Raw genomic sequence first — 16,404 nt, 5'->3', positions numbered from 1 at the left:
ACTGAGGTAACTATGACTAATATAATTAGATGAATCTTTCATATGATCCATCCAGTGCATATATATCCCTCGACTTTTTGAACATATACCTATATATTCATATGTTAATTTGTATGTATGTATGTATGTACTCTCGACTCAACACAAACCTAAAGCTCTCCCCAACCCCAACCCCTTTTCAAAGGTTCATATTTGTAATATACAAAAGCACTATCACCGAACTAGCCCGGCTAGCTCAATCGGTAGAGCGTGAGACTCTTAATCTCAAGGCTGCGGGTTCGAGCCCCGCGTTGGGCTTTCTTTTTTGCGTTTTTATTATTTCCCTTCTTCCCCGGCGCTTGCCTTACTAGATAGATATTGATTGAACATGAATGACTATTTATTACTACTACTATTACTACTTAGTTACTACTATCTACTGTTGAATGAGGTGACTGCTTGTAAAGGAATTGATCTTCTGTCTTCTTTCAGCGATAGTGGAGGACTGAGTATGGTTGATAGCTTAATTAATTAGTAAGGTATGTTCGTGTGTGGGAACATAGTATATAACATTTCCTTTTTATGCAATGAGCATTGTTCTTGTTAAGGGACAGACAGTTTACCGGGTTTCAGCTCGCTAGGGGGTATCTAGATGCTACATGTCTATGTCAGGAAAATGCTTTCTGCGAGAGGCATCAATCATATCAGTCTATTGCATGCTAAATAAAGTAGGTAGTACACTTGCTAGCGTAGCGACTCATCAATAGTTCCCCCCATAGTAGTCCTGACTATGTCCGTTCCCACGTCCATAACTGGAGTAAGAACTGTAAGACTGTTCCTCGTAACCACCAGGCGGGCCCGGAGGAGGAGGGGTGCGACCAGGCGGTGGGTAATGATGCTGGTGACTATGGTGATGCTCTCCATGGTGCCTTCGCTGACTTCTATTGTATTCATCATAGCCGCCGTAGCTGTCAAAGCCAGATGGGGGAGGAGGGGCTGGTTGGTATGATTGCTCCTGGCTGTGATGATACTGACTCTGGCTTTGACTCTGGTACTGGTGCTGGTAGCTGCTGTACTCATGATGCGAGGACTGGTGATGCGTAGTATATTGAGAATCCACACGTGATTCATACTGAGTTGGGTTCTCGGCATCTTCGCTCTCGCCTCTCGTACCTCCACCTACCATCAGATTGGAGAAAGCGCTGTTCAATTTGTTGAGATTGGAGATCCCCGGGATGGGAAGGCTGGACAGCTTGTCCCAGGGGAGAGGAGACGAGCCTTGCTGCTGCTGCTGCTGCTGAGGCGGACGCTGCTGTTGAGATCCGTGGCTGTGTCCTGCAGCACCAAATCCACCACCACCGTGTGAGTGGGAATGGCCCTCCTCGCCGGTGCTGTTCTTTCCCTGTCTTACTCCCTCAGCGCTGAGAACATCGTTCAGATCAGCACCACGGTCCGGTCTGGAGTCAACCCAGGCCTGCACGGCTTTGAACATTGTGCGGTGGGCTTCGTTGTTCATGTTGCGCAGAGCCGGGTGGTGGAACACCTTCAGACAGTCCTCCAATACCTGATCATCGGAGACGTCCAGGTTCTGCCAGGCGTACAGAACCCGAGGTGCGACGTACTTAAGAATAGCGGAGGCAACATGACCGGCTGGCTCATTGAGAATGTTAGAGAAGTGGTCCTTGGAGAGTAGCGAATGGGTAGGATCCGTGCAGTTGGGGTCAGTCCACGGCTCATACTGGTGCTTCCCGGAGGCATCAATCACACCGGAAGATCCAGCTTGCAGAGACTTGGAAGCGGCGTTGATGAGGGGGCGGATAAACGGTGCCAGCAGAGACATAACGAAGACGGTCAACGTCTCAGTGATCTTCTCAACGATTGCCTCCAAACCAGGGATCTTCTCGATAATCGATGCGAGCTTGCGGACAACTTTGTCTCTGAATTCAAGAATGGGATAGATCTGGGCAATAGTCTTGCTGGGATCAAAATCCTGTAGAGCCGACCCGGACTGGGAGCCTTCTCCAGGTCTTTCATTTTCGTTAGCTCTGTAAGTTGGGACCTCATCATCGAATCCTCGACTACGCGGAGCGCTGTAGTCATCCACCTCCCTAGAGACGCCGCGCGTAGTATAACCAGAACGAGCACCATAAGAGCGGTTCGCAGACTCCTGAGCTTCAGAGCGACGCTTGAGCTCCTCCGCCTCCTCCACCAGGTCCTTTGTCCCGGGAATATTGCCCAGAAGACCAGTGAAAGCACCAAGAGACCCGCCAGAGGAGTTTGCCTCGGCATCTCCGAGCGCAATGTCCATCTCGTTAACCTCCGACTGAGTAAAGTGATCGTTGGCTTCTCCCAGCACAGAGTGGAAGAAATCAACCATACCAAACGTTCCAGTCACAAGCGGAAATACATGGTGGCCGCGAATATTCATCTGGGTGTCCACGCCAGTGTGAGGAAAGACATTGCGGAAACCCATCTCACGGAGCGCAAGTTCGATATAGTTGGTATGCGCTGCGAAATCTTCCAACGTATGGAGACCCTGGCCCAGGCACCGAAGCGCTTCACAGAGATCTTCCTCGTTTCCTTTCTGGCTTCCATGGGTATATGTGCGTCCGTAATGAATGCTGCGAGCCAAGCTATACTTGATGTAAGCGGCGCTGGTAGCCCATCCGCCCTCCTCGTTCGCAATGTAGTTCTTCATTCCAGTTTCGGGGTCGATATCCAGCTCGACCTGGCGGACAGGGCCCCGCAGTCGTTGATCAAACTCGCGAGCATCCTGATTATCGGCATAATCCTTGGGGTTACTGCAGGACGACATAATAAGCACACATTCAGGCAAGACACCAAACCACGAAAGATTGGGAAACGACATACTCAATATGCTCCTCAGGACGATAAACACCCAACCTCTCCGAAGTGACCTCAAACTCAGCCGTCGCGTAGCCAAAGGTCATGAAGGACAGAATCCAGACCAGGATCCGGATAGTCTCAGCCGGGAGACTCTTCAGCGTACCGACGTCCATGGCCTGCGAGCTAACAGCAAAGTATCAATCAGCATGAGTTACCATACAATAGTGGCAGACAGACTCACTAATCGCGCAACCAGTTACCAAAGTACACGCGCTTGACCATCATGGAGGTCCACTTGTGGCCCTTGATGAAAGCGATGGTCTTGAGCATGTCCTCGATATCTCCATGGCGCCAGTTCTTGCCCTCAACGGCCGAAATAGAAGCGATGTCTGCGCGTGTTAGCAAATTGATGATGTATACCAAATAAAGCAGGTGAAGGCATACTTCCAGCTCCAAAAGCCCAGGCCTGGGTGGGAAGGACAACAAGCAGCAGACCCAGAACGAGCAGGGCGTGAGTGCCCAGACTCATTCGCGGAGCCATAGCTGTAAGTAGCGTTCTGCGGGTGATGCAGGAAAAAGAATGGACAGGAAAGAGTCTAGAAGATTGACAGGCTGCAGAGGGGGGAAGACGTGCATGCAGAAGCGAAGAAGAGGGGGTAGATAGCAAAAAGAAAAAAAAGCCGAGAGTTATCTTATCTGCAGAATCAACAGACAGAAGGAGCTAAGCTGCTGCTAGTTGGAACAAAGACAAAGCGGGCCAAATTGGGAGAAGTCCAAACGGCACAAGAGCGAGGGGTACGTAGTCTGTTAGTAGTGATTTGATGAACTTGTGTGTCATCGATCTGCAACCGGTGACCAAGCTAGAACTAGATTGATACAAAGTAGATCTAAGGAGGAGGAGGAGGAGGGGAAGGAAAGACCCTGAAAAGCCCCGCCATCGAGTCAGTAGGAGACCGGATCATTGCGATGATGAATATGATTTGGTCGCCGGTGGCTTAGAGGCTGTCAGCTCGGGCTGTGATTGAGGCCCTGCCACCTCTTCAGATGACACTTGCCAGCTGAAAATTCGCATACGATAAATACAAGCGAGGTGGTTTGTTTTTCTTTTCCGTAATAATGCGGTTTCAGTGGGAGCCATGGGCGTTGTCGGTGGCTTTGCTTGGCATTACTCCATCTGACCATTGTTGATATGGTTTTCTCAACGGAGATGAGGTAGATTTTCGTATCTACATACAATAAACAACAGATACAGTAGATACTAAGAACAAGCACAACACTACTACCCTTCCTCAGCATACATAGTTTAACTCTTGACTGTATCAGTCTGCACCCTTTCATCCGCTCAGTCACCGCAGTCACCGCTAACAATCGGAACGGGACTGCCAAGTGAAGACTTTCGTCATATGGTCCTTGCTCTGTTGATCGTCATTCTCGGATGTTGGGAAAGTGGGCCCTTTTACCAGCCACTGGATTGGCTGTCTAATTTGTTTCGGTAGGCGCTGAATGTGTAATTTTCATCAGTCATCGTGACTGAAATATCCGGAGAGCAATCAATGAAAACAAATCATTGTGTATGACAATGATTTACTGTTTGAATCAAAACAACAAAATATACTCGTATATACAACTTTGTATGTTAACTAGATACTAACCACTAGTCAATCTCACAATGTAACCATGGAATGAAAGGTCAGTGCAGCTTACTGTCACTAAATCTTCCTCCCCCCGCCCTGATGACTGATCGATCAGGGATTAATTTGTGCCCGCCGCGGGGTAATCAATCAATCAGCGCCGGACTTGAGCCCATTACTCAGACTTACCCCAATTACTAGTTAACAGTGGGTTTGAACTGAACTCTTCAATGCTTATCAAACCACAAAAGTGCAACAAGTGGAAGGGTAACATGTGGCTGACAGACAAGGTAGCATCGCGTGTACCACATTGTTGTGTAATGGGAACAACATCCCCCCATATACCAGTCAACCTAGAATAATAAAGACACCCTTATATATACCATTGTCCCAATCCCAATTCCATTATCTTTTGTAGTTCAATTCCAGTGGAACAACAACAATCTCTTCTTCCCCGCCTATTTATCACCCCGCCATCACCCCGACATAACCACCTCACCTCAACCACCACCCCCCCCTCCCAACACACCACTAAAACAACAATGACCTCCACCCCCCACCTCACAGCCCTCCAACGCGACGGCTTCGTCGTAATCCCCTCGCTACTCACCGCGGACGAAATCGCCCACTACCGCACCACAGCCACGCACGCGACCACTCTCACGCGGACCGGAAAATGGCCACACTTCCGCACAGTACCGAAGCAATTCCCACCATGGCCGACGACCCCTCCTCCCGCCTCCGAAGGTGGAATCTGGGGTGTGCAGCACCTCCTGCACCCGGAGATGCCCGGACGGAGTGAATTCGCCAAGTTCTATTTCTCCGAGAAAGTGCTTGCCGTGGCGGAGGAACTACTGGGGTTGACATCAACCACCAACACCAACGGCAATAGCGATACGCCCGAACCATTGGTAATGGAACTCTTCAACCTCCTCGTCGCGCCGGAGACCAAGGACTTCGAGCTGCGGTGGCACCGTGACGATATCCCTGAGACGGCAACCCCGGAGGAAGAATTGAAGATGCTGCAGGATAAGAGTCCGAATGGGAAACAGTCGCATGCGCAGTACAATCTGGCGTTGTGTGAGGATTCATCGCTGATTGTGATTCCGGGGTCGCATAGAAGGGTGCGCACGGAAGTGGAGCGCAATGCGGCGCCGTATGAGCCGGAGTTGCCTGGGCAGTTGGTTGTCCAGTTGAAGCCCGGGGATGCGGTGTTTTATGATAGTAATATTTTGCATCGCGGGGTGTATAAGTGTAAGGAGGAGGGTGGGGAGGAGACGAGGCTGACGTTGCATGGGAGCTTGGGGTTGAATGCTCCGTCTGAGGATAAGAAGGTGAGGGCTACGGCGGTGTTGCAGCATGGAGTTGGAGCTTGGGTGCATCGCGAGGATGCGGCTTTTGGGATTGGGGAGAGGGCGGAGAAGATGCGGGCGAATTTGGTGGCCATGGGGAGTGGGGAGGGGGTTGGGTATTCTTTGCAGGGCTGAAAGGTGTGCATTGAAGATGGTGTTTTGTATATAAAGGAGGAAGGATGTGGATGTAAGGATATTGTGTCCCACCGAAACTTCTATTCATTAAGCATGCATATGCATCGAGCTCGAATACCAAGAACATTTATATATATGCCCAGAAAGAGGGTATCGTCATAAAGAAGAATAATGTATCCGCCGCTGTTTTGACGCCAAAAATGTAAAAGAGCAGAGGCATAAGGCATGTCACGGCCGTCACATAGTCTAATCGTATCGTCATCATCCGTCTAATGGTCGCTGTCCATACACATAATGGAAGAAAATGTAAATATGATAGGTGGAACTTGCAAGCTCCGCATGCACCTTCTTCACGAAGGCTTGGGCTTCCTCATAGGTGTATCCCAGGACACGAGTCCAGAGAGCTAGCGAATATGGCTCGACCGAGTCATAAAGAATCAGTTTCCCCACTCGTCCGATCTCCTTCAGACGAGGGGACTTTGGCCACGTGCCTACAGGACACTACTTCAATTAGCTGAATTCAAACCCGAAACGAACTGTACAGACTAACCTTGTAAATATCGTCCACAACATTGACGAAACCAGCGCGTTGCATGTAGCCTTTCACTTCAGGAGCAATGTTCATGCGCCTCCCGAATTTCGTACTCGACTCTTCCAACTTCTGCTGCAGTTCCCTTACCATAACGGCATCTTTGCAGGTGCCGTCATCGGAATGTACCCAGGTCTCGGATTCTTGAATTTCGACCCAGCCGCCGGGCTTCACATTCTCGTAAGCCTGACGAAGGAGCTGGCCCCAGTCGGCGATACTGCCACCCAAGCTGCGAGCATGGATATAGTCGAAGGGTTCATTACCGATGTAGGCCCAATCACATTCCGCGTCGTCAACGAGAAAGCTGCAGTTTGGCGGTGCCCACTTGGGCTGGATTGGACTAAGGTCGGTGCCCACGATCTCCGCATTGGGAAAGTCTTCGGCCATTTCCAGCGCCCAAATGCCCGTCCCAGTGCCGATATCCAAGATGCGCTGGGGCTCACCTATCGGGGCGCGATATAAATCACCCCCCAAGAGGAGCTTGAAGGCATGATGCATTAATGTGAGGCGATCCTGTTCTTCTTCGTCGTTGGGCATGGGATATTGCCCATAGCGGTAGGCGTGATACCGGCGGCCATTTTCGTAACAGTAATCTCGTACTGATGACGTTATTGAAATATTGGATTCGATGATGGATTGCTCATCTATGAGGGAGTCTTCGTCGCTTGTCTGTGGGAGTCAGTTTAATGGCCGCATTTAAGAGTAGTAAGTACTCTGAGGTGAGAGCCTTTGGTATTCGCAATACAATCAAATCACAACTCCGCAAGCATCGCGTCATATTGATCGATGTCTCTCAGTCGAAGCGCTGAGTGGTTGCTTGAACAACCGGAGATGCACGCAAAAAAACAGAAAACATATAGGTTGAAGTATGATTGTCGGAAAGATGGGGGATGTCTTACATCTACCTGAATGTGTTCCTCCGAATCTGGCTGTGGCATGTTTGAAATGACGGGCGGAGACAATGCGGGAGGAGGGAGGGGGGGAGGGAGTGAGAGAGAGAGTGAAAGAGAAGGAGACGAATAAGTGGGATCTTCCAAGATGGCACCCGCAGTTGTGAGCTTGCACCGGGGAACTTGGATAGTTAGTGAGAGAGAAGAAGTTGTAATTAAGTAGACAAATAAATAGGTGACGGAGCACAAGAAGTGGGAAAGAAATAAAGCAGAGGTAGAGAGCAAGAGCAGGACAGAACAGCAATTAACTCCACTAAAAAGAGAGAGAGAAAGAGAGCTTTGGGAAATGGCTAATTGACTAGTCAACTACTACTACAAGATAGGATAACTAAACTTCCAGGTAAGATACGGGTAACTGCGGCACGGACAGGGGGAGGCGGTCCCGGGGAACAGGCCCTCGGGTCGGTGAGCACACAATATTGAAGGGAAGTAAGTAGCTGAAGGCTTACTAGCTTGGTGCCAGGGCTCTGGGTCGGGGTTGACGCCCGGTATTGCTTGGTATCGTCAAGTCAGTTTTTCAATTCCCGTCTTGTTGGTAACCACCCATTCCTTCTTTCTATTGGTCGGGTCTTTTCCGGACAGGCCATCCATCATATTGACAGTAAGTAACCATGGAAAATGGATCAACTTTCCTACTAAAACTTGTATCTATTTTCAACTACTAACTCTCTTTCTCGCGCAATTAGCCCATCCACACAAGCATAGTTTAGATGCTTTCCACAGATTGGTCCAGATAGCCCGCAGTTGCTACTTACTAGTGTGTGCCCTAAAAGAATTTGGAATTGATTCTCTCCCAATCCCCTCACTCTGGTTCCACGCTAGTTGGGATCTCAGCTGCGTAGTTTATGTAACCTCAGACAATTTTTCTCCGCACGCTTGCGCTGTGGCTGTTGCTCCTACTTTGTAGTTAACTTTACCACCACAGAAAAATGACAAAGAACTTTCACATAATATGTAAAATAGAGATTGCCAAACACCCCGCCATATTATACATCATTGAATAAATAAATCATTAAGTCGAACCGTCTTCGATCCAAATATCCATCGAGGAAAACAGTAAGGCTGTCCAGCCAAGCGGCCCCCCAAGCCCAGCCCAGGCCAGCCCCGCTCCCCCGTGACGGCTGGTCCCGTTTCGGGATCCCAATCACGCCAGTTGATCAGCCACTTCATCGCATGCAGCTACTACTTACTTACTATCTATCTATCTAGACTAGGTAGATAGATGAACCAACTAAGTGCTGATGCTCTGGGTCGGGTCTTTTCATCCTAAATACTACTAACCTAGCCACGATGGATTTTCTCCACTAATGATAGTTTGCGCCAAAATGGTATGATTAATTAATATAATATGCCCAACAGTGAACTAAGCGAGAAGATGTCAGAAGCAGATGTGGACACCGAAACCTACTACTTACACTTCTTTACCAGACTGGAAAAGTCCAAGGACCAAATAGCCGAGGACAGAGACACACAAACCCCAATACTTACTACCTGAAACATACACAGAAACAGTAGTACCTACCAGATAGTCTTTATCTAACTCAACAGTAAAAGTCCCTCCCTCCTGCGGTGAAGCCTCTCTCAACTCTCGACCCACAATAAAAAACAACTGACAATGTGCCCGCCACTCCTTAGTTCAACACTTCTATCTACCAACAACTGGTTCATGAACAACTAATCAATCTTCTCAAGTAATGTGATATGTGATAGGTACGTACTTGGGGGGGCACGTAATCAATCACAGGCCTAACTAAATGCAACGTCTATATCGAACTTTTTATGGGGCAACAGACGCCTGGATCACTGGGTGGGCTATCTAGTACTTAGTTTAGTTTGTGCACTAGGGATATTTTTCCTGCAGGAAGCATCATCGTTCGACCACATCCCCCCCATCCCCCCCTCTTCCACCCTCAAGACCAAGCCCGAAGGAGTAAATGCATGACCATCGGGATGATCCGGACACCCGGCTACGTGTTGGTTTGTTGTCAGCTGCAGGTGTCTAGCTAACTTACTAACTGACTAGATTAACTGCCAGGTGAAACACTATAGGGAAGGTGCATGGCTTTCGTTGACGTTTCTTGGGTCGGGTCGGACTGTTTTTGAATTACTACTAGATATGGTCCTACGGAATTGCTGAATCACAGCGTGCTGTCTTATCGGCACTAGCAGGATTGATTGCGATCATTGATGTACTGCTTGTTCATACAATCATTAGATGTACCTATGCATGCATTTAACGGGTTTCATATGTGATTCCCGGCATCGGCTGAGGGGTGGGGCATAAACAGAACATGGAAGAAAGAAAAGGTAATGTTTGTCCATAAGATGGTATCAACCTGTCGACAGCTGCCAAGCCGGATCAGTTCAAACTTTGCAGCTTCTCCTGCTCGGCCGGAGTCAAGGCTGCATAGAGCTGCTGGAACTCAGGCTTAGTGGCTGCTTCACGGAAAAAGTTCAACAGGAAGGCCTGCGTTTCGTCGTCGCGTCTGCGTACCCCGAACACACTTTCCGATCCGCCCTCGCCAAATGCCATCAGCTCTTGCTTGGTGACACCCAAATTGAGGTCAAGGGTGTTGCCGGGCATGTCTTCCCATTCGTCGTCATCGTCGCTACCCTCTTCCTCCAGAGCAGCCGCCGTGGCCGCATCGATTTCCTTGTTGCCGGATGCAGCAGCCAGCTCCTCAACAAGGACCTTGATAATCTTCAAGGGAGCCGTCACTGTAGTGTACCGGTCAGGGTTGTTGCGTGTCTGGGACCGCGTCTTGATACGGCCAGTGTCCTGGATGATGAGATCACCCTTGACCTGCACCTCGGACAAGCGAGGGTCTCCCAGACTGTACAGTGTTGCTAGTGCAATGATGTTCTGTTTGATTTCATCATAACCGGCAAAGTTGACCGAGTTCTCGAGCCACTTGCTCAGCACTATGGGAAGTCCACTCTGGCCGCCAATATCGACTTGCGCAAGAAAATCCACAACCTCGCGTGCGCTGATTAGAGTGAGGCGTGCGAAGACAAGGATCAAACTCTGGATAAACTGAGCCTGTTCCGCAGTAGCCAGTCGTTGGGCCACAGCACGGAGAAGCTGTGGTAGATAAGGACCGAGACGTTCAGAGCCTGCCTTTTCCACCAACTCCGCAGCCAACTGTCCAACCTCTGTCGCCGCATTGTCATCGACCGACGGTCCGAGCAAGCGGTCAATAATGATCAAGGCAACTTCAGTGGCTTCTTTACCGCTCTGCGGGTCTCTCCAGGCGACAAACTGGTTGAAGTCATGAGAGAGCATATGGCGGACAGCTTCTGTAGCAGGACGGATCAGCTCCGCGTCGGACGAATCGAGCAGAAGGCGGTTCAACTTCGGCATGACCGTCTCCACGAAGCCGGCTGGCAAAGGCTCTAATGCTCCTTCAGCAAGAGCACGGATCAGGTCCGCAGCGAAATTAGTCAAAGCATTTTCCTGGGTGAGGTTGCCGACGTCGATGGCCCCGGTTAGGGAAGGAAGAACCTTCTCGCATAGTCGAACGAAAGCCTCTTCCCCGTTCTCGGCGACAGCTTCAACTATGTCTTCGAATGCTTCCGTGACGATCATCGTCAACTGGAAATTGGTGGCTCCGCTGCTGGCAACACTGAACAGTAGATCAATGGCGGTTGACGACAGAACGACAGTCGGGTGGACCATGATGGTATCACGGAGCGTTTCAGCAATGGTAACCTTCAGGTCTTCACCCTCTGACTGGTCAGAAAGGTCATGTGCGGAAACGAACTGCGACAGAGCTGAAACAATGGCAACTTGGAGAGGGACCGTAGCACTGGAAGGAAGCGAGGGCATAAGATCCTGCAGTGCTCGAATACAAGCGACCCTGACCACTTCAGATTCATCTTCGGTGATTGCTTTGATGGTAGCCTCGAGGTAAGATGCAGCCGTCTGCTGGAAGGAGTCGTCGGCGACCTGGCACAGGACTCCGGCAATGAGGTAGCCCCGCGCTCTCAAAAGATCTTCTGGTTGCTGGATGGCATACTGAATGAAGTTACTGATTCCATTAGCCGAGCCAGCAGGTATACCTTGCGACACCTCGTTAAAGTCCCGGAGGAGCTGATTGAGAATGTAGAGGGCCGATTCTTTCAATTTCCACCTTCAAGAAGCGGTTAGTCTTCGTTTGAAGCGCCAGGAAGGGAACTCAACTTACGTAGAGGACGCATCGGAGAACACAGTGTTCAGGTATGCGTGTAGTCCCTCAACTGTCATGCTCTTAAGCCATTCGCCAAGCTTGATCACCAGATCTCCACTGCAAGTACGGGGCGTGTAGTTGGCAGTAACCGATGTCTCCTCCGAAAGGAACAGAGATACATCGATATCCCATAGGCCTTCCTCCTCTGATGTGATTTGAGCATAAGAGGCAACCAGCTTCATGATTTCGGGAAGCCAACTTGTTGTTGCCGCCGACTGCCCAGCATTCTGTAGCTGCTGCTGAAGCTCGGCCTTGACCGGAGGTGCCTTCAGGAGCGTCTGAATCAAATCGAGTTCCTCCAGAACCAAGAAGTCCAAAGTATACGGGAGCCCGTCGACATCCTCCATACGGCCCTGTCTCTCATCTTCAATGTAGAACTCATGATAAGCAGACTGTATGTTGGACAGCTCAGTCCAGATAGTGGAAAAGTATACCGGGCTTTGAGCTGTCAAGAGACCCGGGAATACCATGCGAATTTTCATCAAGGTCTAACAGGTCAGCGATTAGCGTGAATCAGCAAAGGGGGCAGAATGGCTATATACCTTGACCACTTGCAACTTCAGACCAATGACACCTCTCCACTTGGAGGGCACCTCAGCGTCTTTAGACTCTTCCTGCGCACTAGGAGCTTGTGGTAGGGGTGCCTTCAGGGTAGAGAGAAAGAATGGAGACCAGCCACCAAGTACTTCGTCCATGAATTGTTTGACAGCCGCCTTGTGTTGCTCGAGGACCATCTCCAAAGTGTCAAAGCAGGCCCGAAAAACTGCGACAGCCAAGGCTCTCAACATCGGCTTTCTCGACTCATTGGTAGCGACATTGAAGAGGCTAGTGACAAGATCCCGAGCAACATTGAAGAACTGCTCCTCACTGAACCCGGTGTCCACCAAATCCAACAGGACCTTCAGTGCACCGTGAAGCGCACTGGCGGTGCTGTTCCCATCGTTTATAATGTGAAGCAGCGAAGGCAGAAGTTCTGGCCACTGCTCGGGAAAGTCGGCGCTGGCGATCTTGCTCACAGCATAACTGGCAGACGACTTGACCTTGCGCTCGGGAGTTTCGGTAATGGTAGCTAAGTCCAGCAACGCCCGTCGAAGCTGAGCCTTGTTTGCATCGCTGACCAGGACCTGGCCTTTAAATTCATCGAGAACTGGGGACCAGGATGCGGCAATGAAGGTCCGAAGAACAGAAAGGGCAGACTGGCGGAGATTGGTGGGAACGGAATCGTGAGAGGCTATAGCCGCAAGTGATAGGGGGAAAGTCTCGTTGGGATAAAGGCGTAGAAGCTGAAGCTCAGCGGACTTTCTAGTATCGGAGACCGGCGACTGAGTGTCTGCCAGCAATGTCAGGAGCTCTTGCTCCATGTTGATAAGGAAACGTTGGTGAGGAGACGGAAGAGGGTCGATAGGAGTATAGTCAAGAGTTGTCAAACAAGGGGCCGGATCTGGATTCAAGCCCAATCCTTGAAATCCTGGCGTTTCAGATCACAACAGATGGCTCCGTCAAACCACGCTATCGGGAACAGGAGGATTCAGGTAGATGGCTCAAATCAATATCAATCGCGAAATGTCGCGTCGTGGAGGGGCAGAAGACGCTGCGGGAAAGGGAGGCGGTGAGGGGTAGAATTTCCCCCAAATTAATTTCCAGTTTGGTTTGGTTTGGGTAGTCCCGCGGGCAACTGAGACAACAACTAACTATAGGTGAATAGGTAAATTATTAGCGTTTGCTGTCAACCAGACTACGAGCTTTCCCTCATCCTTGTCCAGCTATGGTTATAGTGTGCTGTACTGTGTTTAAATTGTCTATTATCAGCACGGTCTATCTTTCAGCCAGCCTTACTTATTATAGACAGCATGTCCCAGTTCAATGGCGGCCAAGCTCTACCGCATATCTTCCCTTATTTCTGGATGCCAGCAATAAGAGAAAGACATAACTCTTGAACTGCAAGACATGGGAGAGTAATCTATACTACTAGAAGTCTTCGGTATCCCTGTGTCCTGTTTTCCGACTTACGTCACTGATCATCGGAGAATAAATAGCCTAAAGCCTACAAGCAACGTCTGAGCATCACGTCCCAACGTCTCTGTACTTTCCACAAACTATCCGGGCCTGAACATCAGGGAAACCAGGGATGATAATACGAGTCTTCCTTACAGAACACATGAGAAACCAATGTATTGCAATACAGTTTGACTGAAGTTTGTTATGCGTGTACGCAGACAAGCCGAACAAAGATTTAGACATTCCCAAGCAGCCACATTCAATAGTCTGACAGCCCCCCGTCTCAAAACGATAGATGGATTTTGGATAACCTCCGAGACCGGCGACTTGGTCGAACAAAGTACATGCGATGGCGGGTGTCTTGCTGGCTCCTACGTTATCCGGTAGAGACTTCCAAGAGGAAGATACAGCCAATACAAAGGTCCGCCTGATTAGCCGCCCAATGAAGGAGGAGGAAAAGTAGGTGCTGTGTCCACTGAAGTCATGAGCGATCAATGGCAGGTAATCGGATCTTAGTGGTCAATACAGGGTGGGTAGATCTGGCTCGCACGTTATTAGCAAATTTGCTCCGTTATTATGCCCAATTCATAATATCACTTTAGGTTGTCAATGGTGGCCAGGGACTGGGAATGATGACAGTGAAGTCTAGCGGTGCAAGCCTCTTGAACCAAGAAGCAGCAATACCTAGCTAGTTATGTGAAGGAGCCAGGACTGAATCAAAGGCGGCATTTTTGTCTCAGTTGCTGATCTGCCTAGGTCGAAGTTTTCTGTGGAGAAGATCTGGCTTCAATCCAATCATAGAAGGAGGAAAGAAAATCCCTTGGATCGTTGTAAATCCATTCTGGAGCCACTTATGGAGAGTGTGATGATGTAGAGAAGCAATAGATTCTATTCTTCTGGGTTCCTGCACTGTACTTTTGCTCCAGCCGCGTATTTGTAGCCCATTTTCTCCCCAGGCTCCATATGTGCCTAGTGGCCAAATGTATGTTTTATGTACTATGTATCATCGACTGTGCTCCGTACAGCGGTGCAGCAAACTTTGGGTAGTGATCACCGGGGTAGCTAGGTAAGTGGCGTAGATGGGGAGTCGATGCATTTCTGAAAAGGATGACAGGAAGGAATTGGAAGGGGGCAGTTGTGAGTCGATCATAGTGGGGTTGATGAGGATAAACCGGCAACTCTGATTATCTAACGCCAGCTGAGGGGCGGAACCGCCCAAAGAAGAAAAGTACGTTATGGTGTGGTTTGAAATGTACTCCCGGTCGCTGTATGGAGTATGTTATGTCCATACATACTCTTACACCATTACTCATTGAAAGATCGGATACCATACAGTCAAAAGTAGCCTCGGGTATTGTATTTAAATGGATCAACGAGGAACAACCTAGAAGGCGATCGCGTGTGCTAGAGCAATTGTGTCGAGATATTCTAATAATAATCAGGGATCGGGTAATAATGCGAACTGGCGACCTTCAGGGCCATGCATAAGACCCGGAATCCGCAGCAGGAGGGGTAAGCTCAAGGTAGCTCTCGTATCGTGCGCACTAAGCATTCTTCAGCTTCTCCTCAAGGCATTCCAACGGTGAAGGACGAAGTTCTGACCCTCAGCAGGAGGCCCTTTGTATGATATCGATCTCTGAGGGTACACTGTTTCGGCCGGGAGGAACAACCCAGCAGCAATACATGCAACCACTGCAGAGGGAGTAGATAAATTGAAATGTCATAGTTAGATAGCTAATAATTACTCCGGACTATACTAACCGACTAGTTAACTAGGTAAAACTGATTGACCTAATTTAAATCCCGGAGCAAGCCAGATTTGATTGATTGAACCTTGGAAATCTTGGGCGACATACGGGGGAAACAGAGTAGTTGTTCCGGCTTTGTAGTAAGATTTCTGGGACGACTAGCTGTTTTAACTTTCGTTCCTTTTAATCTCTCGGAATCCTGACTAATTATTATTGATGCTGCTCCTGTCTTCTACCCCGGTCACCTACGTGTCGATTCAAGTTTGATTTCATGATGATCGGCTCAGTGAACTGGAGTCAGTCATCCCACTACTGACGAGCCTGGGTCTTGTCGTCTTGTACTGGCGTGGACAATACCAATACGGCGCAGATGCTTACTTACATACCGTCATACATACTGTCATACTTTGCCCAGCGATAATCTTTCATTTTCCTTTGCTTTTTGCCCTCTTTGCCAACGGAGTGCCTTCCATGAGTTTGCATTAAGCTACACAGTGCTTGCACGGTGTGGGCTTCTTACTTGTCTCGGGAAGTGTGTAGTCGTAGTGCATCATGACCAAATTCTTTGCCATTCTACCTACATCCTCTGTTTCGCCCCCAAGCTGCGCCTGAGGTACCCCTTTGCGTCACTTGATCCCCTCGGCTAGCATCAACCCCCACCGAGAACTAGGATGTAGGCAGGCAGACTCTTGGAGGGGAGGAATGTGTGTGAGTTGTAGACTAGTAGATGGTAAGCAGGCAGCCTTGGGAAGTGGGTGGAAACAAGACGTAGGCATACATCGGGCGAGGAAGGGACTCCGTACGTGCGTTGCCTTTTTCCCACGACCAGCAGCAGTATGATGATTGCTGCATGGCATCCACACCCATGACGCAACCACGTGACGGGCTGGGAACCGTGACTTGGGCGCCTTTTACTTGGACGACTCGTCGCCCGACAAGCCTTCCCCTC

The 16,404-nt window shown here is 49.5% G+C and overlaps 4 protein-coding genes and 1 non-coding gene across 5 annotated transcripts; 2 read left to right on the top strand and 3 right to left on the bottom strand.

Annotated features, from left to right (window-relative positions):
• The first annotated feature begins 224 nt into the window (after positions 1-224).
• AKAW2_t60006A lies at positions 225-297 on the top strand. The gene has a single exon. It is a non-coding gene; the product is annotated as a tRNA-Lys (tRNA).
• Positions 298-739: 442 nt separating this feature from the next.
• On the bottom strand, positions 740-3,367 carry AKAW2_60161S (Het-C domain-containing protein; the record flags this gene model as incomplete). Its single annotated transcript, XM_041692255.1, has 4 exons — positions 740-2,780; positions 2,851-3,009; positions 3,068-3,215; positions 3,271-3,367. 4 exons carry the CDS (start codon positions 3,365-3,367, stop codon positions 740-742), a joined length of 2,445 nt encoding a protein of 814 aa, XP_041545659.1.
• A 1,632-nt stretch (positions 3,368-4,999) lies between these two features.
• AKAW2_60160A (phytanoyl-CoA dioxygenase family protein) lies at positions 5,000-5,944 on the top strand (the record flags this gene model as incomplete). Its single annotated transcript, XM_041692254.1, has 1 exon — positions 5,000-5,944. The coding sequence occupies one exon, from the start codon at positions 5,000-5,002 to the stop codon at positions 5,942-5,944; it is 945 nt and encodes a 314-aa protein (XP_041545658.1).
• A 261-nt stretch (positions 5,945-6,205) lies between these two features.
• AKAW2_60159S (class I SAM-dependent methyltransferase) lies at positions 6,206-7,471 on the bottom strand (the record flags this gene model as incomplete). The annotated part of the gene is made up of 3 exons (XM_041692253.1): positions 6,206-6,445; positions 6,495-7,202; positions 7,433-7,471. 3 exons carry the CDS (start codon positions 7,469-7,471, stop codon positions 6,206-6,208), a joined length of 987 nt encoding a protein of 328 aa, XP_041545657.1.
• Positions 7,472-9,842: 2,371 nt separating this feature from the next.
• Positions 9,843-13,070, bottom strand: AKAW2_60158S (putative importin beta-5 subunit; the record flags this gene model as incomplete). Its single annotated transcript, XM_041692252.1, has 3 exons — positions 9,843-11,613; positions 11,668-12,197; positions 12,252-13,070. The coding sequence occupies 3 exons, from the start codon at positions 13,068-13,070 to the stop codon at positions 9,843-9,845; spliced, it is 3,120 nt and encodes a 1,039-aa protein (XP_041545656.1).
• Between the last annotated feature and the right edge of the window lie 3,334 nt (positions 13,071-16,404).

The sequence above is a fragment of the Aspergillus luchuensis genome, chromosome 6 (assembly GCF_016861625.1).
Source record: "Aspergillus luchuensis IFO 4308 DNA, chromosome 6, nearly complete sequence".
Classification (NCBI taxonomy): domain Eukaryota; kingdom Fungi; phylum Ascomycota; class Eurotiomycetes; order Eurotiales; family Aspergillaceae; genus Aspergillus; species Aspergillus luchuensis.
The sequence above is the reverse complement of the archived record's forward strand: the minus strand, read 5'-3'. Positions and strand labels throughout refer to the sequence as shown.